Below are 26,848 nucleotides of genomic sequence, written 5' to 3' on the forward strand. Positions count from 1 at the left end.
TGCATGTTTGGAAAGGTATCAAGATTCAGAGGTAGGTATAAATGGAATCACCTGCTTGGGTGCCACTACCACATGTTAGTTCTCACAAAAATCAATTTCTTTGGCTTATCCAGTGAGAAGTCAATACCTAATGGCCATTTAGCAGGAGGCCAGACTTAATGATGACTGATGCATTGTAGAAGGAACATTGGGAGAAGAAGGCTGAAGGAATGGAAATTCATATTTTTCTTTCTCTGTTTAGCTTCTATTTGTCAATGTCATCAGCTTTCTATTTCCATGTAGCAGAAAGAGAGGAAAAATGCATCATAGAGGACATTCCCAATGACACCTGGATCACAGGTAAGCTAAATTCCCCCTGTTTAAAGAAGAATATCATAAATGGCTTTATGGATTGAGGATGATGGGATTTAGAGTACGAGGGAACAGCTTTAGATGTCATCTATTCCAACTCCTTCATTTACAGATAAATAAACTAAGGTTCAGAGAGATTTAGTGATTTCCCCAGGGTCACATTGGGATCTACTTACTCAGTAGAGATAATCTACATTGGTCTATATCCCAGAGGAGCAGAAAGAGTGGTTTCAGGCCATTAATTATAACTTAAATGATGGGGGGAAAACTCCAATATTTTTTCTAATCATTTATTATTTCACTCAACAAGCATTTATTAAATATCTGTGCTAAGTGCCATAATGACAGAGAAGATATGAAAAATTCTCAGGAGCACAGATCAATCAATTTGGGATGCATTGGCTGAGTCAATATAATTATTATTGCCACTTTTTCCTATCCAAAATAGATTTCCAGAATCTCTGAGCAAGAGATCTCTCCTCTCTCTCTCTCTTCTCTCCTCTCCTCTCCTCTCCTTTCCTCTCTCTCTCTCTCTCTATCTCTGTGTCTCTTTGGCTCCCTCTGCTCTGTCTGTCTGTCTGTCCTCTCTGTCTCTTTCTGTCTCTTTCTTCTTATCCCTCCTCCCTCCCCCACCCCAGCATCCCTGACAACTGGTCATCTGGCCTCCCTTCAAACATTTCTATGTATAGAAAACTTACTTAAAATGACATGCTTTTGGATAGCTATAAAGTACTTTTGAGCCTTTTCTTCATCTCATACTGAAATCTGTTTCTGTTGTTCTATTCTTGCTCTGAAGTTCCCTCCTTTGGAGGTTACTATCCTCTTGAAGATATGATTGGTTCCTCTAACACTTCTCTTCTCTAGATTAAACATTCCCAGTTCCTTTGATTAATCTTCAATAGTCCCACCATTCTGAACACCTTCCTTTGAAGATGGTAGAATTTGTTTACGTTCTTAAAATGTGACCACGGAAGCCACATGCAATACCCCCAAAGTGGCCTGAATAACTCAAAAGAGAATGGTCATATAACTCCTCCTTGTTTTAAACACAGTGCCTCTCTAAATATGGCCTAAGATTTTTTTAACTTATTTGCTTTGCAATTCACTAGGATCCCCAGTTCTTTTTGATAGTGCTCATTCATTCATTCAGAAGACATTTATTGTATGTTTATTGTGTGTGGAGTCCTGTGCTTGAAACTACAGGTGACATAGAGATGAATAAACATGGCTCCCTGACTTTAAGAAACTTACAGTGAGAAGGATTATGGGGGGGAAATAATTTGTGCACACTTATAGCTATCATATAAAGTTCAGACACGATGGCGGGTCAATAACTAGGGTGAGACAACTGTGGCTTTGCTCTAAAGTGTCAAAATTTAGATGTCTTAGATTCCCTCCCCTGGTGGTCCTCAACAAACTCTATACTATGTCCTCTGAATTTATTTTTACTGTATCACAACATTGAAGAAGCCAATCAATACTGCTTTTCCTCTCCTCACCTTCATGCCAGTTGCCTAGAATTTTCCTCTTTCTTTTAGGACAATAGAAGGGGTGGGGAGTTCATGGGCTGTACTACTGAGGCAGGCTTACTTCTCCTGGAATATGGATATCCCTCCTTTCTTCAGGACTATATCTTATTACATGTGGTCAGCTCCTCTGAAATGAAGGTCAAGATCAGTGGGTCTTCCTGAATGCCAAATGACTTCTTTCTAATCAGTCCCATCCTGTTCCCTTGCATAGAACCCTCAGAATGGCTGCCAGCTTTTCTGCCAACAATCCCATCCAGTTGAGCTAACTTTTCCTTCAAGGAAAGAATCACACTCTTATCACCCCAAGTGGAATTTTATAGAAAATCCAATACAATGTTTTACATTCTAGTCAGAGTTTATGTTGAATCTGCAGCTTTTAGTGCAATGAAATAAAACATGCCATAGGTCTAGTGGTATTTTCAAAAATGTTGATAACGTTTTTCTATTTTCTCCTCAATCTCCCACTGAATATCGTCATGTTTTCTCAATATATCTCTCTGGGTACATTGGAGAGTTCTAGCCACCATTCTTTAGATGACTACTGGGACTTCTGAGATGGCAGAGGAGGTAGAAATGCAGGTGAACTTGGGGGGATGATAAAGAAAGGAGAAGAGAGAGAGGATGCATAGGAGGCCTTTTGAACTCAAACTCCTCCTTCCACTCTAGACCTCAGGAAAGAAGCTCATGATAAGAGACCTTGAACCTTGAGTTTAATTACTCTCACTGCCCCAACTTCTCTAGCTCCTTCCCTTACCTCTGCCTCAGACATCTGGATATTTTCCCAGTGACTTTTGCCAGCAGCTCCCTTTTGCCCCCCCCCCAACTTCAATTTTCTCTGCTTTGCATTTGAGATCCAGCACAATCTCAAACAATAGATCAGTTAACATTTATTAAGAGTCTATTATGTGTCAGGCACTTTACTAAATTCATTCTCACACTCCTTTCCCTTTCTAGATTTAGTCTATATGCCTACCCCAAATGAAAAACTCCCCATCCCTCAAATATACCATTGAATCTCTAGTTACCATTCCTTTGCTCATATTGGTTTTTGTCTAAGAGGTCTTCTGTTCTCTTCTCTGTCGAATACCTGTTTATCCTTGGACATCTAACCAGGTTATTTTCCTGCTCAAAAATCTTTAGTGGTTTTCCATTGCCATCATCGGTCTGACATGTAAGCCTCCTCCCTACCCCCAATCTAGCACTACAATGCTTTTCCAGCCTTTTTTTATTTAAGCACTATCTCTTCCAGAAAGAATTTATGACCACTTTTTAAAATTTATTTTAATAGTTTTTATTTACCAGATATATGCATGGGTAATTTTACAACATTGACAATTACCAAATCTTTTGTTCTAATTTTTCCCCTCCTTCCCCCCCCCAGATGGCAGGTCGACCAATACATGTTAAATATGTTAGAGTATAAATTAAATACAATATATGTATACTTGTCCAAACAGTTGTTTTGCTGTACAAAAAAAAAAATCAGACTTTGAAATAGTGTACATTTAGCCTGTGAAGGAAATCCAAAATGCAGGTGGACAAAATTAGAGGGATTGGGAATTCTACGTAGTGGTTAATAGTCACCTCCCAGAGTTCTTTCACTGCGTGTAGCTGGTTCAGTTCATTACTGCTCTATTGGAACTGATTTGGTTCATCTCATTATTGAAAATGACCACATCCATCAGAATTGATCATCATATAGCATTGTTATTGAAGTATACAACAATTTCCTGGTCCTGCTCATTTCACTCAGCATCAGTTGATGTAAGTCTCTCCAAGCCTCTCTGTATTCATCCTGTTGGTCATTTCTTACAGAACAATAACATTCCATAACATTCATATGCCACAATTTATTCAGCCATTCTCCAATTGATGGACATCCCGTAGTTTCCAGTTTCTGGCCACCACAAAGAGGGCTGCCACAAACATTCTTACACATACGGGTCCCTTTCCCTTCTTTAAGATCTCTTTGGGATACACATCTAGTAGCAACACTGCTGGGTATGACCACTTTTTTATAGTCTTTACCCTCCAACCTCTTGGTTCACACCACTTTGAGCTACCTCAGTTCTCCTAATTTGTACTCAAACTTGAAGTTGGTTGGGTTTGCCCAGAGAGGCTGTTACTAATTTGGGTTCAGAGTGTAACCCTTGTAATATAGCTACACTCCTAACATAGCAGCCCTTGAGTCCCCACTGGTATGATTTCTATTAACACTCAGATGGAGATTCATATAACCTTTAACAAAGGGATTTACTCAAGTGATATAGCAAGATCCACGACTACAAAATATTCTTTCCCTAAATCCAGGTCATATTCTCCCACTTTCCTGTTCCCCTCTAATTCTAGAGCAGAATACACAGAAGGAAATTATTGATTATCTCCAATTTGTACCATTTTGATTATATTTGTATATAGTTGTTTACAAGTTATCTTGTAAACTTCCTCATTAAACCATGAAACCTTTGATAGTAGGGTCTGCTGTCTTTCTTTGCATCTTATACTATACACAATGATTGGGAAGTTCAGTCTTCTCTTGGAGCAACATCTAGGCCATACCATTGTATGGCTGGCCTATTTCTCTGTTCAACAACACTTCCTATTCAAGGTTTATATAAAGCCATCAACTGGAATAGTGCTGCGTTCTTTCAAAAAGAGCAGGAACTCTGCCTGCAATTGACAGAAATCTTTCTAATTTGATTTTTTTCTTTCTTTTTTTTGGGGGGGGGGAATCTAAGGTCTTTTTTGTTTTATTTCAAAATCTCTTAACCAGATAGAAATTATGTAGAGAAACATAAATACTCTCTTTTTTTGGACTGTGTTTCCTGGGTTTAGTAACAGTAAAAGACCTCTCTTTAACTTATAGTGATCTCCCAATATTTTCCCCCTCTATCTTCATCTTTGTAAGCTATATTTTACCCAATTATTAGTTACTATTATTTACTCAACAATCAATCACCAAATAGTATTGGGATTTAGAGTTCCCCAAGGTTTTTTTTTTTAGTTCTCAGTTTCTCCTGATGGTCTTATGCAAATAAACTAGGAAACAAAGCACTGAGACTACATGGGTTCATTGCCTCTGCTGTTTTCCTGATTTTGTGAATGAGCTTGCTGTATCTATTTTTGTCCCTGAGGACCTACAAACTTTGCAAAGTCTAAAAAGGACATCCCCTCATAGGAATTTCATTTTGTCACCCCTCTCTAATGTATTTTAATAAGCCACTATGTCGTATAATCACCTATGAGGAAGAGTTATTCCACTGTTGGAAATGTGAGTTCCTTAAGTCAAGCTGATTTGATGCTTAATCAATGTTTCCTGAATGTTAAATCTACACTTTTAAAGTCATTTTCAGTTTAGAGAAACAGGTGTGGATGAGTGATCACTCCTTCATTTTCCTATCTCCAAGAAGGGTCTCCAGCTAGAATTATGTCTACTACACTGCAAATGTTGATAACCTAAGGATATAATACTCTTTTTCAGGAGTTCAAAACAAAATGTACTTTGCAAGGTCATTCTAAAAGGGAAGGTGGCATTTAGCTCCTTTAAATTCTCCTTTAAAAGAAGTCCCTTCTCCATAAGGGGTGAACCTCAGAAAACAGGTTGGTCCAGGTTTGGAAAAGAAATGGAATTTTATATATGCATACTTGTATGTATTCATATATACATATTTGTGTGTGTATATAATTTTATCTAACATGGAGAGGTAAGCCTGGCTCCATCTTCTTGGTTTTGACCTTGTGCTGGGCTGCCTTTCCCTACCTCAGACACTTGAAGAAACCTTTGTCTCAGAAGGTCTACTAATCTTCTCCCCACCCCTGTCCCCCAACTCCTAGCCTTCCTCTTTTCCCAGGTGCTAAATCAGACTCAGCTGCCTTTCAGCCAGATAACTTTGTGATGAAAGACTTTGAGGTTCAGAGAAAATGGTGGTTTTTGATGTTTTTCTTTGATCCAAAGGTAATCAGTCAGATAGCCAGAGACTCATTACTTGATCAATCTCAGCCTCATTCTGCCACAGTGTCTCAAATGAGTCACGGTTTGCAGGAAAATACAGGCTTGATAGAGAATGCAGGATATTTTAATGGCTTTGTAATATATGTGTGTGCCAGGTAGCTAATCTCCAAGGCAATTCTCCATGTGACCAGAATGTCTTTTCTCTCAAAGGAAGAAGCAGTGTGGGATAAGAGAAAGAGGCTGGACCTGGAATCAGAAATTCTGGGTTCCAAGCAGATTTCTACCATTTACTAGGTATCTGACTCTGGACAAATAAAATTATTACAATAGTTTATTGAAAACATAGGAAATTCAAATTGTAAGGGACTCAGGGGCTATCAAATCCAACCCTCCTCATTTTTTAAAAGAAAAAAACTGAAGTCTGGGAAATATGAGACAAATTAAAGTCACACAAGTTTGTGTCTTGAGGCAGGATCTGAATTCAGGTCATCTTCCTCTAATGCCAGTCTTTCTACTATGCAACACTGCCTTCCACCTGAACAAAGCCTTGCATCAAAAGTTCCATTTTATTTCTTTCCCAGCCTTTCACGACACAACTAGCTCACTCCCCTTTCTTAGTCTTTATAGTTAGCTTACTTGTTACATGACTTGGTTGGTTTCCTGATCTCTAAAATGCAGGGGGTTAGATTAGATGATCCCAAAAATCTCTTTCTGGTTTGTAATGCTTCCTATGCTGTACAACTGTTTGTTGATGAGATGCCGAAGATTACTTATACATCCCTCTATCCATCTTTCCATTACTTGTGAGTTATCTACAATGGTGATTTTTTGGAAAACCATGCTGAGGATACAAATACCAAAGTGAGGAAGCCCTGACCTCAAGGATCTTATAGTCTAGGCCAGGGGTTCTCAAACTATGGCCGGCGGGCCAGATGCGGACGCTGAGGACATTTATGTGCCTGCTGGGTTATGGTAAATGGGCTGAGGGGTGGAGACAAAGTGTGAGTTTTTATTTTCACTATAGTCCGGCCCTCCAGCAGTCTGAGGGACAGTGAACTGGCTCCTATTTAAAAAGTTTGAGGACCCCTGGTCTAGAGAATGTAGGCAGACTAGGATAAAGGATGCTGGCTATTACCACATTGCCCTCTTGTATCTGACTATATAGTTTAAAGTTTTCTTTGGATAAGAAGTATATCCCTCTCTTTTTTATGCTTAATTTTACGGGAGGAAGCTGATCTAAGATGTAGAATTTCTATAGGAGATAAGACATTTCCCCTACTTCCCTCTGCTCCCTCCACACATCATTATACACACACACATATATATATACAAAATATATATTTGTATATATACATAATGTATATGTGTGTGAATACACACACACACACACACACACACACACACATATATATATATCACCTTTTCTATTAGAGCATACATTCTAATGGAGAGATACAGCACATAAAAGGCACTGATAAGGACAGGGGTACTGAAATGGGAGAAGATACCTGTACAGGAAATCTGTACCTATAGGAATTCTGGGAAATCTCTTAATCTCTCTGTTTCTCAGTTTCCTGATCCATAAAATGAGGATAATAATATTTATTTGTGCTACTTATCCTGCAGAGTTACTGTGGAGGTCAGATGGAAAGTATTTTAGAAATAGGAATGGGTGTCTTTCTTCTCTTTCACTCTGGATGACTTCTGTTATTACGAGCTTTTTGAATACTCAGGTTTATAAAAGTTACTCAAAGGAAGAACTCTTTTTGTAACTTCATGGCTCAAATTGTGGCAGGGTCGGGTATGTTTACATACTACCACCTGGTGGCAGTTATCAGTATTGCAAGCTGGAAAGGTAAGGAAATAAAAGTGAAGGTTATAAACCTCATTCTAGGCTGGTAAGTTCTTGCCTGCACATTTAATATCCACGTGGAATGCAGGCCTCCTCTTGTATTTTATATTCCCTCCAGATTTTTTTCCAGGTTGGCATAGGGGATGATCTCATCTTCAGAAAACTGTAGAAATAAGCAATGTAGTGAGAGTAGTGTGGTATTCAAGGCGCAAGTTCAAGTCCATTCTCTGCCACTGGCTCATTTTGTTACTTTGGGCAACTTTCCTACATGAAGAAGGAAGGAAACAAACCTTCATTAAGCGGCACTAACTATGGGCCAGGCAATGGGCTGAGCTGCAATTGCCCCAATGTGCCCTGACCTTTCATTTGAAAGGTTTAGATTAGGTAGTTTCTAAAGTCCATTTCAACTCTTTTGTATTCTAAGGATCAGTCTGGTTCTAACATTCTGTAATAATAATAATAACACTTTCCATTTTAATAGCACCCAAAGGTTGACAGAGTCTTTTTCTTATAATAACAAGTGTAGTTATTATAAGTGCATTGCTGGCTTGGCTTATGTCTAGACCACTTAAAATGAAGTCACCCTCATACATGGAAGATCTTGGGGGACCTGCTTCTGGGAGAAAGGAGAGCCATCACATGCCTGGACATTCTGAGCTGGCCTACCATGTGGGTGGGAGCTGTCTTTTTCCACTGACTGCCTAGCCCAAACCACCTGTCTTTAAATCTGCTTCTGCATTTGCATCTGAGGGTGCCAACAGGTAAATGTAGAATGTCTAGGTATATGCTCGTTTTTCTGTCTTCCAGAAAAACATCTCCCATGTCTTCATGTGATTGATACAATCTCAGTTGGTATAGGCAACAAACTGCCATGACAAAGTAACATTATCTCCATTTTACAGATTGAATAAACTGAGTATCAGAGCCAAGCCCAAATAGTTAGCCAGGCTTTCCAGGCAGCCACAAAGTAATTGGCAATAGTTACTGTTTCCAATTCCTCTTTCTGACTACTCTGCCTCCCTGATAGTGTTAACATTCCATCTCTGGATCACAGAGAAGTTGCTTGGAGTTGGAGGTGGGGAAGCTGTATTCCTCCCTACTCTTCCTAGGAAGCCACAGCTTTGTGATGTGGGAGGTGAGTCACTTGCCCCTGGAGAGTGCTGATTAGTCTATGGATTAGCAAGAGTAAGGGAAAATAAGATCCAGGCTCCCTGTGCTTCTGCAAAGACACTTAGGAAGTTAAGCGGCTATTTTGGACCACCTCTTTTCAGTGGTGCTTTTGGGAGTTGTCTAGTCTTCAACGACACTGTGAAAACAAGATCTCTCTGTAGGGCCTCTTTTCTCCTTTCTGGGTCCCTTGGCTTCCTCCTAGTGTTCCCTTCTAGCCCAAGCAACTACCCACATGCCATACTACACTGATTCTCAAATTCAATTTGTTCATGGTACAGAATTTTTCATTGCCTTGAGGAATCATAGTGCACTGGACAAAAGGTAGAGACACACATGTGTTTTAAGTGTAAGTTCCTTAATGTTTTGTGGCACTTAGCCCAATACATTATTTGAAAAAAGTTCTTAAAAAAGGAAGGAAGGAAGGAAGGAAGGAAGGAAGGAAGGAAGGAAGGAAGGAGGTAAAGAAGGAAGGAAGGAAGGAGGTAAAGAAGGAAGGAAGGAAGAAAGAAAAGGAGGGAGAAAGGGAGGGAGGGAGGGAGAAAAAGAAAGGAAGGAAAAGAAAAATACTCTCATACTATGTGTTCTCTTAGATGGCTTTTAGACTTTGGGAAATAATTAAAGTTTCTCTTCTCAGCAGTATTTCCATTTTAATAAATAATTCTTTCAGAATGGAATCCTTTTAGATCCAAAAGATGACCTGAATGCATGAATCAATGAATAAATAATTGATAGTTGTGTTTCTTGGAGAGAAATAGTAGCAGTTGCTATTCTCAGTTTCTCTTTCTGACTACCCTGCCTCCCTGATGGTGCTAACATTCCAGCTCTGGGATCACAGAAAAGCTGCTTGGAGTTGAAGATGGAGAAGCTGTATTCTTCCCTTTTCCTCTTAAGAAGCACTTTACAGGCTTTTTCATTACTCAAAATTCAGATTCCTTTCAGTCATCTTTTCATTTATATGATTATATATTTACTTATGGTTATTCATTTATAACTTTTATAATTATGCTATTCTTTCAGTTGTTCTATGCTTCATCTGTTTATGTAGCTCTCTCCTGAGTATCCTACAGGACTACTTTTTTGGGGTAATATCTTTAATTATTATTAGTTAATGATAAATATAGTAATATAATATTTTGTTTTATAAATATTTCTATAAACTATATAATTATATATTTAATTGGTATGTGTGTGTATATATATATGAATTGTGTGAAAATAAATAAATATAGGATCATAATGTATTACCTACCACTCTAGGTTTCATAAGGTTCAGATTTATGGGAGGATGTGTATAAATTAAGTTCTTTGCTGCTATTTAGACATATTATTATTATTATTATTACCTCAAGAGAACTATCCTGCTGGGTATAGTATATACACAAAATGACTGACCTTACAATTCTCACCTTAACTCTTTGGGATGAATCCATTGGTTCCTGTACTAGAAATTATCTTGGTTTCTCAGGGGAGGGCCCTTAACTTCAGAATCATTCTCTCTGCAAATAATTCCCTTAAAAATTTGGTAGCTTTTGAAGGCTAATGTAAAAATATAATTATCTGGGTTGAAGTCTTATGAATTTCTAATTGTTTTCATTTGTTTTATTTACTGCATTAAGGATACTACAATGAGTCATAAACAGGGGAGAGTCACAAAGACATGAGAAGCTATAAAGTAGTTTCCTAGCATCTCCTCCTACAGCATCATCTAGCTTTATGTCTTTGTCATAGGTTTTTACTTAGATATTTTTGGGATGGAGATATATAAGTAAATAATACTTATTTCTTTAAAAATGCTTTTTTTTTTAACAGCACTTAATTTCTGGCTATAGTGTTCCCCCTATGTTGCCACCCTCTCCTCCAATCACTGAATTGAAACCTCTTTTTTAATCAAAGAAAAACAGTTCAGTAAAAACAACTGATATAGTGATTGCATCTAACAATGTATACAATGTTCTGTCCAGTGGTCCCCTATCTTTCTGCCTAAAGGATGAAAGTATATTTATTATCTATTCTCCAGGAGCATTACTGGACTTTTTTAGTTACTCAAAATCCAGATTCCTTTTAGTCATCTTTTCATTTATACAATTGTATATTTATATATGGTTATTCATTGATAATTATGTTGTTATTTCACTTGTTTCATTCTTCATGTTTTTATGCAAACATTTGATCCAAAAAATAGTCCTGTAGGAGTCTCAGGAGAGTTGCACTCTATAAAAGCTAAGAGATGAGAGAAAATCCATGGGGGTGGGAGGGATCAGCAGTGTTGAAATTGGCAGAAAGATCAAGAGGAATGAAAAAGACTATTGGATTCAGAAATTCAAGTTGTCTGTGGCTTTAAAGGGCAGCGTCAGGAGACTGAGACTGTTGGAAGTCAGAGTGCAAAGGTTTAGGGAGTGAGTAGAAAGTGAGGAATTAAAAGCAAGGGCGTATGTATAGACATCTCTTTCTTGGAGCTGAGCAGCCAAAGAGGAAAGGATAAAGAGAAACACTTGAGAGGATGGCAGGGTCAAAGGAAAGGTTGGCTCGGTCTTTTTTTTAAGGAAGGGAGAGATCTGAACATATTTTAGGTCAATAGAAATGGAAATAATGATGAAAAAGAACAGGCAAGGGTAGATTCTGAGGAGACAGGATGGGGCTAGGCAGAAGGATACAGACAGACTTATGTCTTCTGGAACTGGAGCAAAGGAGGAGATGAGAGGTTAAAATGTGATGTAAACTCCAGGAAATGTCCCCATAAAGATGAACTGTTACTTTTCTCCCCCAGACCCTCTGTGATAGTAGCAGTCAGAGAATTCCAGTGTGGAAATTCCTTGCACCAATGCAAATAGGCAACAATAGAGTATCAGTGTTGACTAGAGCAGACGGTCAGTATATATCAGAAGCAGTACTGAGACCAGTTATCCTTGACTTGTTTTCCCCACTATGCCATCTTGTTTCTTATTATTCCATCAATCAACAAACAAACCACAAACAACAACAAACTACTAGCCAGGTGCTACAGAAAAATACAATACCTGCTCTCAAGGAGTTTGTAGTTAAGAGACAGCATATACACATGCAGTAGATACAAAATAGGCAGAAGATAATTTGGGAGGGGAAAGGAAGAGGGAAGTCCTAGCATCTGTAAAAGGTGGGGCCTGGTCTGGGTCATGAAGAAAATTAGGCAGTAATTGTTGTACCCCTTTTATTGTTGTTCAGTCATGTATGACTTTTCATGACCCCATTTGGGGTTTTCTTGGCAAGATGTTGGAGTAGTTGACCATTTCCTTTCTAGCTTATTTCACATATGATGACGCATCTCAGGCAAACAGGATTAAGTGACATGTCCAGGATCACACAGCTAATAAGTGCCTGAGGCTGTATTTGAACTCTGGAAGATGAGGTTTCTGACCTCAGATCTGATCTATTCACAGTACCAGCTAGCTGTCATTTAGTAAATAGTAATTTCCTTGAGAGCAAATTCTGTCCTGTATTTAAATTTTTTTGTATATAATTGCCAAAGTGATTGTTCTAAACTTTAGTTCTGACCATGTCATTCTCTCACTCCTATTTCCTCTAGGATCAAGTATAAATTCTCCTGTTGGGCATTTTAAGCTCTTTCCCTCTGGCTCCTTCCTACCTTTCCATTTTTCTTAGACATCACTCCCACACATACAATCTGCAGGGTAGCCATTCCAACCTACTTGTTGTGTCTTTTGTGTCTTTATTTGGGCTGTCTCTCATACCTAGGATGTTCTTCCTCTTCTCCACTGGCCCTTGAAATCTCTGGCTTCCTTTTTAAAAAGTTCTTTTAATAGTACTTTATTTTTACAAATACATGCAAAGATAGTCCCCAGAAATTCACCCCTGCCAAACCTTGTGTTCCAAATTTTTCTCCCTTTCTTCCCCTTTCCTCTCTCCAAAACAGTAAGCAATCTGATATAGGTTAAACATGTACAATTCTTCTAAATATACTTCCAAATTCATCTGGCTTCCTTTAAGATTCAGGTTCCTTCTTCAATATGTCATTACTAATCTCCTCCTGTCCCTGGTTACTAGTACCTTCTCTAAAAGTATTGGAACTGGAGTCTGGAAAATTAGAGAAAATCAGTGTCCAATGCTGAATAGCTGTGTAACTCTGAGCAAGTGATTTACCTTCCCTTTGCCTCAGTCTCCCTAACTGTAAAATGAGGTTAATAACAGCACCTACTTCTCAGATGAGGATTGTGTCTGGCTCCTTCCCTTCCCTAACTTGAATGTAACTATTTCAATTCATATGGCTTTCAGCATTGAAAAGAAAATCCCTTGAGGGCAGGAGACTCTTTTTGCTTTATCTTTGTATTTCTAACTGTTAACCCAGTATCTGGTACAAAGAAAATTTAATAAATGCTGGTTGATTGATCAATTGATTTGTCTCTTGAAAACTATTCCTGAATGAATTTTTGTTGAATGAACAGACCCACATTTCCCCTTACAACCATCTTTCCCTTGAACATGTTACAGAAAATCACTTCCAAATCCTCCTTCATGAGAAAATACTTTTTGTTAATAAAGTGACCTAAAGCAATCATCTGCCAGACTTCCCCAGGATACCGCACATGGACTGTTGCCCATTCCGGGGTTTAATCTGGCTTGATGTTTTACCTAATATTACCCAATATTAATATTGTTTCATAAAGTAAAATTTTTTCTTGACTACCATGACTCCTAGCATTTAAAAGTATTCCAGAATTATCTAAAGTCCCTGCTAATTTGACTGCCTGGTTAGTGGAAAGAACCCTGAACTTGCAGCCAAAGAACCTGAGTTTACATTCATTTACTTAGCTCTGTAATGGAATAGATTGTTTTAAAGACAGTACACACACATGTATGTGTGTGTGTGTGTGTGTGTGTGTGTGTGTGTGTGTGTGTGTGTATCTTAAGTTCTTAAGAGAGATCTTGAGAGTATCCTTGTATCTCTTTTTCTGACTATGTTGTGAGTGCATGCCTTATGTGAGTTCTCTCAAAAAACAGTCTTTTTGGCAAGTGTACATTTGGCATTTGAATAATGTGGCCAAACCAATGGAATTGCACCCTTTGCAGTAGAGTTTGAAGCTTGGCAGTGTATACAAACACACACACACACATAAACACACAAGAGGTATATATGTATATGCAAATCTACATACACATACACCTGTATATATGTGTGGATATATATATATATGTATATATATATATATATATATAAGGTATGTACTCTATCAGAGGAGATAGTATGTAAAATACATGTATATTTCAAATACAAAGAAAATAAATGAAAGTTGTTTTTTTTTTCTAGTGAGGCGGCACTAACAGCTGGGGAATAGATTTTTCTGATATAATATAGCCTAGAAAAATTTTGCAAAATATAAATTGGAAAGGACCTCAGAGATGACTACAATCTGGCTCCTCCCTGAATAGGAATCTCCTCTGTTATGTTCGTTATCAGCCTTCTTTGTGGAAACAAAAAGCTGGAAACAAAATGAGTACCCCTCCACTAAGGAGTAGTTGAAAAACTGATGGTGTATGAATGTAATGGAATGTTATTACAGCCAGCCAAGGGTCATCCAGCCCTCATTTGAAGATTTGCTCTTAAAAAGGCCCTCAGCCCCATCTTAAGGCAACTTTTTCCACTTTGTATAACTATGACTATTTAATCCCTCCTTACATCTAGATGTAATTTGTTTTCTCGAAGCTTTTATCCACAGCTCCAATATTTGGCCTCTGCAGCCAAACACAACAAGTCTTATCCCTCTTTCCTATGAGAGTGTGGTCATATCTCCTACAAATCTGATTGTCCCCAGATTATTCAATTCATCGTCATTAGAGTGGTTTTAATAAACAGTATCAATATTAGAATGCCACAAGTTAGTAGGTGCTAAGGGAAATGGAATATTGGGGAAAGATTTTGAGTGGAGGAAATATAGATTTGACAGTAACTAAAAGTATGTTTACTTGAAGCAAACATTTCAAAATATTACAGCAGATGGACATGCAGAAAATATTGGTTGATTATCTGATGAATAATTTAGCATATCAATAGCAACACCTCCCATTCTGGAGGGTATTTTATGTCATGGCATCTTTGCAGACAATATGGGAAGATGTGGGCTAGATGATAGCATAATCAAGTTAATATTGAAAGTGTTTAATGTCTTGGCCCCCAAATGATCTGACGCTTATGATTATAATTTCAATATAAATCAACCAGGTAATGGGGGGGGTTAAAAAAAAAAGATATTATGTTATGAAGCCCTGTTGACAATCCTACTTTCTGGGGAAAGACAAGTGTAGCTAATTTTGTAGTCTTCTATCTCAGTCGGAGGCTCTCTGGAGTTCAATTCTGGGCACTATGTTGTGGGAGAACCATTGACAATCTTAAATATGAGTAGAGTGAGGTGACCAGGACAGCAATGGGATTAATTACAAAGTTAGATGAGGACTGATTGGCTGAAGGAAGTAGGGATGTTAGTCCTAGAATGGAAGAGACTTAGCTGAGCCATCCCAGTTCTCAATATCTTTAGTCCTGCCAAGTTCTGCTGGACACCCAGGGGCATAACTGGGCACAATAGGTGGAAATTAGAAAGACTGAGTTTAGCTACCTTGGGAGTTTCTGCCAATGGATATCTGAACTGGACAGAGGCTGGATGACCACTTATTGGAACATTGTAGGGAAGGGATCACAGTGTTTGAATGAATTAGATGAAAGGTGTCAAAACCCAGCCTCCAGGCCACATTTGGCCCAAGTGTGGCAGAGTCAGATTAAAATGTAATTGGGAAGTATTTAGTTAAATAAAAATATCGTAAAACACAGATAATATTGCATTTGAAAACTAAATCAATATATAGTCTGTAGGGATCCTGATGTATAGATTAATGTCCCTTATTACAATATAGCACTATTGACCTAAGTGATCTCTGAGGCCCCTTTCACCTCTGAGTCTGGAACTCAACAAATATTTATTAAGTATCTACTGTTTGCCTAGGGAGGTAAGATGCAGAAAAACAATGATGCATAATGAACTAAATTGAACAGGCATTTGTTAAATGTGTTTTAGAGTACTCGGGCTCACTGTTAAATTCTGAGCTAAATAAGACACGAACTATAAATTTCCATTTACTTACAAGAGTCCTTTGAAGTTTATTACCCCCATTTTACAGATGAATAAACTGAGGCTCAGAGAAAGGTGAAATGACTTATACACTCACCCAGTATAAGTGGAAGAGCTAGGAGTCAAACTTGGGTATTGGGATATAAACCTTACTTCCCCCCAGTCCAAGACTCTTTCCACTACTCCATACAGCCTCTAGCTCAGAGGTGAAGAGAGAAGAAAAGACATTAATAATCCCAATATGCCTCAACAAACCATTTGTCCAGGATTCTGTGCTTGTGATGGGGAAAAGATGGAAAAAAATGACATAGCCCCTACTCTCAAGGAACTTATAGTCTAATGAGAGGATATGATATGTAGAGTTTAAAAAGTAAAGGATCCTCAAGCTAGACTGTGAGGGGGCAAAAGGCAGATTCAGACCATATGCTCCAGGAAAACTGGTGGAATGGGCAACTTCTTCCAGCTAAATGAACCTGACACCCCAAAATAACAAGTACAAAAGGATAAAAGAGCTACAGACCATGAGAATTCAGAGGAAGGAGAACCCAGAGCCAGATTGGAATTCTGACTTCCAGGGACTTTTTCCATTATTCCACATAATATGGTACACTAAGAGATGTGTAAAAACTGCTGCTGTATTTTGTAATTTGGATGAAATGAAAATAATGGATTTATTTACTATGGCTGTAATAGTTCCTTACCATTGCTTGCATCTATTTTATAATAAACATCTTTTGTATTTTCTAAATAGGAACTTACAAAGTAGAACAATGGGACATAAAACATCAAGATTTCCTTGACTCTGCTCCTGGTTTAGGGATGTTTGTGACTGTTACAACTTACAATGATGAGGTAAAACATTTTTTACAATTCATCATTAAAATTGTTTCTAAAGCTAAGACCTTAGATATTATCTATGCATGCATTCAACAAATGATTATTAAGTGTTTTCAGAAAATTCTGCATAGACCTGGGGGAGATATCAAGTTTATATAATGTATTATCTTTGTCCTCATGTAGCCTAGAGTCCATCCTTCCTATGATGCCTGAATACTCACATAACTCAAATCTAGTACTGTTCACCTAGGGGGTGTAATACATGGAGGCAGAAAAACCTGGATTCAAATCCTGCATCAGAATGTACTATGTGTGGCAGTGAGAAAGTCACTTCTGTTTCATCCTCAGTTTCCTCATCTATAAGATATGGATAATAATATTACCTCCTAGGGTTGTTATGAGGATCAGATAAGATGATGTCTTTAAAGTGCTTTGCAAATATTAAAATGCTATATTTAATATATTTGGTAGCTATATTCTAATATATTTATATATTAAATGTTAAAGTATAATTTCAATATTTATTAGATATTTAATATAATTGTATAGTAAACATTAAGGTACATATTTTTGTGCTTTATACATATATATAAACATAAAATTTGCTACATTGTGGTATTGCTGTGTATATGAACTCTTATAACCCAGGGCCTCTCTGTCTAGTATGGTTTAAAAAGTCTAGACACTAAGCTTTCTAAACAGTGAGTATTCTTCCTCCAGATTGAATGGTCCCATATATGTACTATGGTCAGAGAGGCAAAGTTATTCCTTACCTCTCTCTTTGGGGTCCTTTTAAAAAAATTTCTCATGGTCTTCTTGTCCTCTCAAGCTTCTTAAACATCTATGATAAACAACAGGTTATGTGTGGCAACAGGGACCAGAATTTATAGTTTTAACTAATCAGGTTTTGTCTTGCAAAGATTTACTAAAGATGAGAAAAGTATTGCCAAAATTCTCTAGGATATTCTATATCAAATTTCAGAGATGAATTTTTATAAGTAAAAAGTAGAAAAAAACCTATTGATCCAAATAGAGACCAAATGGATATCTTTTAAATGTCTTAAATTTGGTTTATATAATACCCAAGTCCTGCTTATCATCAAATTATGGGGGAAATATCAGGAAAAGGTAATCGAATTTATAAGTAGTGAGATTAAATTAGATCAAATATCTTTATTTGATTCCTGTCAATCAATCTCATAGGACTTAGAGAGATGTGGTGCATCTTAGATAACTTCTCATCAATTGCCTTATTGCTTTTTCCTCAAACTCTTCCCTAAAATCTCTTCTTATAAGCTCTTAGTTCACAAAACTCAAGGAAGAAAAGATTTGCTTTTGTGCCAAATAAAACAAATGGAAAATGCAACATATTTTATAAGAAAATAATGATATTTATAAAGACAGACCCTCACTTTTTCTAAAAGCCAGTATAGACAGCCCCAGTCACTTGGAATTACTCACTGCATTAGGGTTTCAATATGGTAGGAATTGTCTCCCAAAGTTCTTCAGCCCATTTGCAGTCTTTCATAGCTCCCAAGAGGTGGCAATGGAACAATTCTCCTATCATCACTTCTTCTGCACCTCTCCTTATTTTAATAAATATATTTCCATATTTTTGCTAGCCTATTTCCAGAGAACAATATTTCTCTGTCTGGCTCCATCTAGTTATGGCACAAAGAAATACCTCAGACTTTCCATGATCTTGGCAGGAGCCATGGTTTTCTCTGTTACATAGCTCAAATATAGATTCTGACAAGGGAGATCTCAGCTATAAAAGCTTTCCTTGACACATTTCCTGCTGACTCAAGCCTCTCAGAAACTTGCTTAGGAGTAAGAAATATCCTGACCCTTTGATCTCTGAGCCTACTCCATCACTGACACCAATTTGAGATGTGGGGACTACAAAGCCTGATGGTCTTCTTTTTCCTAGGAACTTGGGCAGTGTGGCTCCTAACTAAATGGATACTCCCTGCTACTGGAGAAACTCAACAAAAAAACCCAGTTTCTCCTCAATAATTAGTTTTTAAATTTCTATGAATAAGGGTGCTATTTAAATTACTTTTAGGGAAGCTGTTGGTGAGAGGAAATTACTCTCCTAGCAGTAATATGGCCAAGAAATTAATGGAAAGGGGAAATAATTCCACTTCCTGATACCAGGTTTTCCTGACTTTAAGACTGGCTTTTTATTCAGGATATTAAAATAATTTGTGTGTGTGTGTGTATTTTCTTTCAAAGAGACCTCCTTTTAGTTGTATGATCTATAAGTCACAATGGCCTATATTGAGGCTAATACAGTATGCAACAGTCCTGAAAAGGATCACGTCTATAAATGGGTTCACAAACCATTGAAACACTTCAATCATAGGTATTATTGTCAAGGCTGTATGGACCACAGGGGACATTCACATTCACATCACACTCGCCTGGAGAACACATCATTTGCTTAGAATCTAATTCTACAAAGCTCATCTCCTTTGGCGGTAGTAAGCTGGTAAGTTGTGTTCCTTTAATGTCTTTGTTAATGGAACCCCTGACAGCATCATTCAAGCATGACGCTGGGATGGTTATATTCAGGGTTGGTTAGACATTTCTTCCAGTATTGCATCCAGAGCTGGGCTTAGTAACTAAAGAGGAAACCAGGGAGTTTGGAAAGATTTCAAAGGAGAGCCACAAAGTTGATTAAAGGGTTGGAAAATAACTCTAAGGGATGGCTGAAAGAGCTGTGATTACTCAGGCCTGGAAAAAAAAAAGGAAAACTGAATGGTGAATTCATAAAGGTATTCAGGTAAACTCAAACTCTTACAGAAGAGATGGTGACCCATTCTTTGTTTCCCTAAGAATCCAAGAGTAGTTGACCTGCTGGATAAGAGACTTGCATTACATATGTGAAGGAGGCCATGAGTGATAGCCAGAGTGAATCCCAAGCAGGCTGGAAATAAGGCACTGAGAGTAGGTTACAAACTTTTTCTGTTTGCTGAATGGCTATTTAATGCATTGTTTCTATAAAGAGAAACTTTTTATAATGGGAAATGAAGAAAAAAGAGACTCTACAAGTGTCTCTTACTATTGAGGAATGTAATGAGATGAGGGGTACAGATGGACAACCCATGAGTGCTATTGATATGCAGAATCTCATCAAGAAGTCTAAGGAAAACTGATTGAGAGAATGAGAAAGAGCACAGAAGAGAGAGAGGAGAGAGACAGAGAGATAGACAGACAGAGAAACAGAGAGACCAGAGACAGAACCAGACGAGGCATATAGAGAGACAGAGAGAGAGAGAGAGAGAGAGAGAGAGAGAGAGAGAGAGAGAGAGAGAGTTAGGGGAAGGGATGGAAAGGAGAAGAAAAGAAAGAGAAAAAAAAGAGAAGAATAGAGAAAGGAAGGAGGAGGGAGAGAAAAGGAGAGGAAGAAAATATAGAAGGAGAGGGTGGAGAAAGGGAAGAGAGAGAGAGGGAGAGAGAAGAGAGATAAAGAGAGAAAGAAAGAAGAGAAAGAAAGAAAGAAAGAAAGAAAGAAAGAAAGAAAGAAAGAAAGAAAAAGAAAGAAAGAAAGAAAAGAATAGAAAGAAAGAAAGAAAGAAAGAAAGAAAGGAAGGAAGGAAGGAAGGAAGGAAGGAAGGAAGGAAGGAAGGAAGGAAGGAAGGAAGGAAGGAAGGAAGGAAGGAAGGAAGGAAGGAAGAAAAAGGAAGGAAGGAAGGAAGGAAGGAAGGAAGGAAGGAAGGAAGAAGAAAGAAAAGAAAGAAAGAAAGAAAGAAAGAAAGAAAGAAAAGAAGAAAAGAAAGAAAGAAAGAAAGAAAGAAAGAAAGAAAGAAAGAAAGAAAGAAAGAAAGAAAGAAAGAAAGAAAGAAAGAAAGAAAGAAAGAAAGAAAGAAAGAAAGAAAGAAAAGAGACAGACATTATACTAAGCACTGAGAAATGCTGTGGTTATTTTTTGGTCCTTCCTTCTTCAAAACAAATGAAGTAGATTTGCAAGAAGTTGCTTTATTTATAAGTGAAATAGATTTAATTATGACCAGAAAAGGAGTCTATCTCTCAGAAAGCTTGCATTTTAATGTGGGAAGGCAACAGATAGAAAGGAACTAGAAATGGAGAGGGATTATTATTTAGAGATGAGAAATCTGAAGAGTGGGTGGACTGGGAGTGAAGTAAGAGCTTGATGAGACTGCTTTATGAAACGGGCAACGGGCAGTGGGAGAATGGACCTCAAGGAGATTTGGCTCCTTGTAGAGGACTTGCAGGGGAAGTGTATGAGCCTTCTAGAAAATGCCTTTCCCAGTTTAATGCTAGTACCTTCCCTCTGTTGAGTATTTCCATACCTATATCTTAGTTGTTTGTACATTGTCTCTCCTTTTAGAGTAGGAAGTCTTTGAGAATAGGGGATTTTTTTTTTACTTCATTGTTTTCCAAGCACTTAGCACAGTGCCTGACAAAAAGAAGGTGCTTAATAAATGCTTTTTAACTAACAATGAGAAGGTATGATTAGATTATGATCTGTCACTATGGAATATAGTGTAGATCAGAGACGTTAATTTTTGGAACTATTTTCAGGGCTTAGCCTACTCACTGTTTGTTAAATGGAAGATGGAAAAATTTTGGTTTCCTCTTCTATACCATAAGGAATTTGTAGTAACCAAGCACCAAAAGTTCCTTACACTTTATATCTATTGTCCTATGATCTAGTGAAGAAAGATTTCCACATAACAGCAGCCACTTTGATTAATATTCACTATGGGCTTGGGTCTATGACTAGAGGGATTTTTAAAATTTGATGACAGAGACTAGGGAGCTCACAGTCATAGGAAGGACATGGCCTAGACAAAGCCATTTGTGATGGGAGTAAAGGAGACATTGGATGTCGTCCTTTGTTCCCAAAACAAAGTGTTCTAGGAAAATGTGAGCAAGGATAGTATATTTGGGAATACCAAGGGAAGGAGAAAACCAAAGAAATCTTGGAGGACAGAAGGCAAATAAGGAAATGAAAAAAAGGAGAGAAAGAGGAAAAAATTTCCACTGAGGCCAGATTCTGAGGATTGAATGTCAGCTGTGGTTTTTAAAATCTGGAAAACTCTTTCTTTTTATTGTTTGTTTAGCGGATCCACTTGGATATTCGAATTGGAGAACATGACCTTGATGCAGTAATTGCTCAAGCAAAGGACAAAGTTAATGAAGTTAGCTACAAACTGGAACATCTGACAGAGCAAATTGAGCAAATCATCAAAGAGCAGAACTATCAAAGGGTGGGTAAGACTGCTAGCACAGTGGAATTCTCTCTCTGTACCAGGCCATGTACACTTCTTGAGAGAAGCCACATGAGACCAGGAGAAAATGAACCCACTGTTTCCAGGAGCGCCTTTCATGCCTGGCTGGCTCTATCCATACTTGACTGCTGTGCTTACTAGTTGGGCACCCTGGCTTAGCTCCTGGCTTGGCTCTCCTCTCCATTTCCTCATCTTTAAAATGAAGGGATTGGGTTCAATGAACTATAAGATTCCCTCATCTTGTAACTGGGCAATCATTGTTTTTGCATGAGGACAGTTCTGTGAATAAGTAGATTAGCTCAAGGATAGCTCAAGCTTTCTTTCCCTCTGCCTCTCTCTGTCCTGTTTTCAGCCACATCCACTCTGGAATGTGCAAACCACAGTAGCTGGGAGAAAGCAGAGCAGGGAGGGAGAAATCAGCTCAAGAGACTAACACATACCTCCTTTTACTATGGAGGCAGCTGAGTGGCGCATCCAACTCATTTGTATGTCATGGAATCACCTCCCTGATGTCATGGTCCTCTTTAAGAAGGAAGAACAAGACAACAATAATGGCACATGCTTTTCAAACCTCCCCTTAGATACTTACTAGCTGTGTGAAATGGGGCAAATCATCTAGCCTTTACATACCTCAATTTCTTCATCTGTAAAGTGAGGATCATAATAATAACATCTACCTGCCAGGGTTGTTATGAGAATAAAAAAAAGTAATATTTATAAAATAGAGTGTCATATTAATGCTCACTGTTAATAATAATTATTATCCACCAAAATATGTGTATTGGAGCAACCACTGTGTAGCATGGAACAGATACAGACCTTGTAGAGACACTGAGACCTAGAAGAGGGAAAATCTAGTTAATTAATGAGTATATGTAATATTTGTTAGTTATAAATAATAAATTATATGTGAAATATACTGTATTATTTTATAATGTTGAACCTCATTTTTTGATGCTTGGGTAAACAGCACACTCCAGCTTGTAATATCAAATTGTGCATACATACAGATCATTTCCTGATAATAAAACTGTCTTGAATTTGTACAGAGCCTTTTCTCCAAAGAGCATGCATTTTTATGTATCTTTATGAAACTAAATCTGTCCTTTTTTCCCCCTCCCACATAGGAACGTGAAGAAAATTTCCGAATGACCAGTGAAGATACAAACAGCAATGTTTTATGGTGGGCTCTTGTTCAAATGTTAATCCTCATGTCGGTTGGAATTTTCCAGATGAAGTCCCTTAAAGATTTCTTTATAGCTAAAAAGCTGGTTTGAAATGCAGTTGAAAGAGATAAATAAACTATAAAATGATTTGCATAATGTCCAAATTAATAAAACAAAATACCTAAATATTTATTATTTCATGGGTAATTTCAGAGAAATCAAAAGTTGAAATAAAATCTGTTTGACCAACCTCATAACACCCTCTGGCAAATAAATGATGATTGATGATTATAAAAACAAAGTTTACCCATTAACTAAGCTACTGGATTTTACTTGCTACTGGGGTGGGCAGATGATCTAGTGCGACAAGATCCAGTTCTCATTCTTAACCTTGATATGGATCACCTATATAACTCTTCATGATACCTGATTCCTATGTACTTTCCCAGAATTTTTGCTTTCTCTCTATGTTCTCTGTATTATAAAGTTTCTTAAACTGTGGTTCATGATCCCATATGGAGTCATGTAAATGAATGTGGGGGTCATGAAATTATGATTTATTAATGTTTGATTTGTGTGCCTATTTTATATATCTCTATACAAGGGGTCATGTAAAAAGTTTTTAGGCAAAAGGAATCACTAACAGGAAAAGTTTAAGCCCTATTCTATAATAGTATCAGTTTTATTCCAATTAGATTCAAAAATTTGTTTCAGATTGAGACAGACAGAGACAGAGAGAACAGAGAAAGATAAATGGTATATATGTAGTGTTGCCTCACATTCCCCATGTAAGTAGGTTTTCAGAACTATAAGCCCTCTTCCCCCCTCTAATAGTTGTCTATTCTTTCTCTGCACCCCATTTGTATAATATGATTGCTATTTTAACTTTAACTCCTAATCTTTCTTTTGAGCCACCCTATTGTTGATGTGAACCTTACATGCATATATAAAAATTATAATCGGTCCATATTTCAATAGTTTGTCCATTAAAATTCCTTAAAATTGATTTTTCATATTGGCTCTCATATGTTAAATTTTCTATTAAGTTTGGATTTGGTTGATAGAAAGTCCTGAAAATCTGCAAGTTTGTTGAATGTCCCTTTTTCCACATTCAGAATTATAGATAATTTTGCTGGATATGATACTTCTGGCTGCAGGCCTAGTTCTTTTGATTTTTGGTAGATATGATTCTAGGATCTGCAGTCTTTTATTGTAGCTGCTGATAAGTCTTGTACAATTCTAACTGTAGCTAGCATATTTGAATTGTTTTTTTCCCTTGTTAAAATTTTTGCAAATTTTGTAAAATTTTCTCTTTGGTCTGGGGGTTTCAAAATTTGCCAATAATATTCCTGGGTGTTTTTCACACAGGATCTCTTTGAGGGGCATTTGTTCTATTTCTACTTTCCCCTCATGTTCTATTACTCCAAGATAATTTTCTTGGACTATTTCCTGTATTATTTTGTCAAAGTTCTCTTTTTGGTTATAACTTCCTGGCAGTCCAATTATTCTTATATTTTCTCTTCTTGATCTATTCTCAAGATCTGTCATTTTTCTTATGTTTCACATTCTGTTCCATTTTCTCATTCTTTATAATCTAATTTTTTTTATTTCTTTGTCTTTCATAGCTTCACTGGCTTTCCCTTACCCAATTTTAATTTTCAAAGCATTATTTTCCTCTTTGAAACTCTGTACCTCTTTTTTTTTAGTTGGTTAACTTTTTCCATTAGCTTGTTTTTCTCGGATGGTCTTCATTTATTTTGTTTTTCCTCAATGTCCCTCATTTGATTTTGAATTCTTTTTTGAGTTCTTCTATAAATTCTCTCTGGACAGGGAGCCATTTCACATTACTCTTTGGGGTAGAAGTTTTTTACTAGAGTGTCCTCCTCTGAAGATGAACCCTGGGGTCTTCTCTGTTCTCATAATATGTTTCAGTGATGGAATTCTTTCTTCTTTGCTGATTCACTTTTTTTTCTTTTTTAAATTAAAGCTTTTTATTTTCAAAACATATGCATGGATAATTTTTCAACATTGACTCTTGCAAAATTTTGTGTTCCAAATTTCCCTTCTCCCCACCCCCTTCCCTAGATGGCAAGTAATCTAATACATGTTAAACATGTTAAATCCAATATATGTATTCATATTTATACAATTATTATGCTGCACAAGAAAATTCAGATCAAAAAGGAAAAAATAGAAAGAAAACAAGATGCAAGCAAATAACAAAAAAAGAGTGAAAATGTATCTACACTCAGTTTCCAGTCCTCTCTCTGGGTGTAGATGGCTCTCTTCATCACATCTCATTGTTGAAAAGAGCCAAGTCCCTTAGAATTGATCTTTGCATAATCTTCTTGGTGCCATGTATAATTATCTCCTGGTTCTGCTCATTTCACTTCATGTTGTCTCTCCAGGCCTTTCTGAAAATCATCCTTCTGATCGTTTCTTATAGAACAATAATATTCCATAACATTTATATACCATAACTTATTCAGCCATTCTCCAACTGAAGGGCATCTATTCAGTTTCCAGTTTCTTGCCAGTTATCTCTTTGGGATATGAGCCCAGTAGAAACACTGCTGGATCAAAGGTTTTGCAGAGTTTGATAGCCTTTTGGGTATAGTTCATCAGAATGGCTGAACCAGTTCACAACTCCACCAACAATGGATCAGTGTCCCAGTTTTCCCACACCTCCTCCTACTTTCATCACTATCTTTTCCTGTCATCTTAGCTCATTAAAAAAAAAAAAAAAAGATATGAGTGTAAGCACTACTTATGTTGTGGGTGGGCTGATGTCTCAAGCTTCCCTTCATTTCTCCACTCTGATCAGGAACCCCAAATCACCCCACCCTCCTGCAAGTGCCTGAAGCCAGCAGTGCCCCTGTCCCACTGCTTCTGCACTCACCTGGTGCTGGTTTCTTCTCGCCCAGGGCTGCTACTCCATGTTCCATATCTCAAACCTGACTCTACAATCAGAGAGGTGAAAGTCTCAGCAGTTCTGGCTGAGGCTTCAGCCTCAACCATTTCTGCAGAGGTAGGTCAGAGGCATTTTCCCTTCAAACAGGCTAATCCCCAGCCCAGGCCTTTCTTTAGATCTTCTCAAGTTATCAGGAGAACCCCAGTTCTGCCTCGTCTTTTTGATTTTTTCACCAGCCTCTCTTTGCCCTGAGGTGCAAATTTGTTCTATTTGTGAGGGAAATCTGGATAATAGAAAATTTATCAACCCACTCTGCCATCTACCCAGAATCATCCCAGAAATGTCTTACGAAGCCATTTGTGATTGTTCAAAGATGGCAAGTGCCCAAGTGGGCAATGGCAGGTGCTCAATTTATGGGCATTATGTTGGAAATATATGTTTAAAATATAAGATTTTGCTGTTTCATATAAATGCAGCTAATGAAGCTAATCAGCTAGTGTACAAAGATTAATTTGCAAGCTTTGCCATTTGATGAATTCTACCAGATTAAGGTTATGATTTACTGATTGCTCTTGGATTTGTGGGTATCAACTTTCATTTTCTTCCCACACATTTTGTTGAGAATCTCACCCCAAATATTATAGCTATTTCTTACTAATCGCTGCAAAGATTGAATTTGGAAAGCTATTCAAACCAGTTTAAATAAC

At 37.4% G+C, this 26,848-nt stretch overlaps 1 protein-coding gene across 1 annotated transcript; it reads left to right on the top strand.

Moving 5' to 3' along the window:
* The first annotated feature begins 209 nt into the window (after positions 1 to 209).
* On the top strand, positions 210 to 23,341 carry LOC141545454 (transmembrane emp24 domain-containing protein 11-like). The gene is made up of 5 exons (XM_074272512.1): positions 210 to 339; positions 16,721 to 16,821; positions 19,172 to 19,297; positions 21,897 to 22,043; positions 23,192 to 23,341. The coding sequence occupies exons 1-5, from the start codon at positions 210 to 212 to the stop codon at positions 23,339 to 23,341; spliced, it is 654 nt and encodes a 217-aa protein (XP_074128613.1).
* The last annotated feature ends 3,507 nt before the right edge of the window (positions 23,342 to 26,848 follow it).

Source organism: Sminthopsis crassicaudata, chromosome 6, assembly GCF_048593235.1.
Source record: "Sminthopsis crassicaudata isolate SCR6 chromosome 6, ASM4859323v1, whole genome shotgun sequence".
NCBI classification, from domain to species: Eukaryota; Metazoa; Chordata; class Mammalia; order Dasyuromorphia; family Dasyuridae; genus Sminthopsis; species Sminthopsis crassicaudata.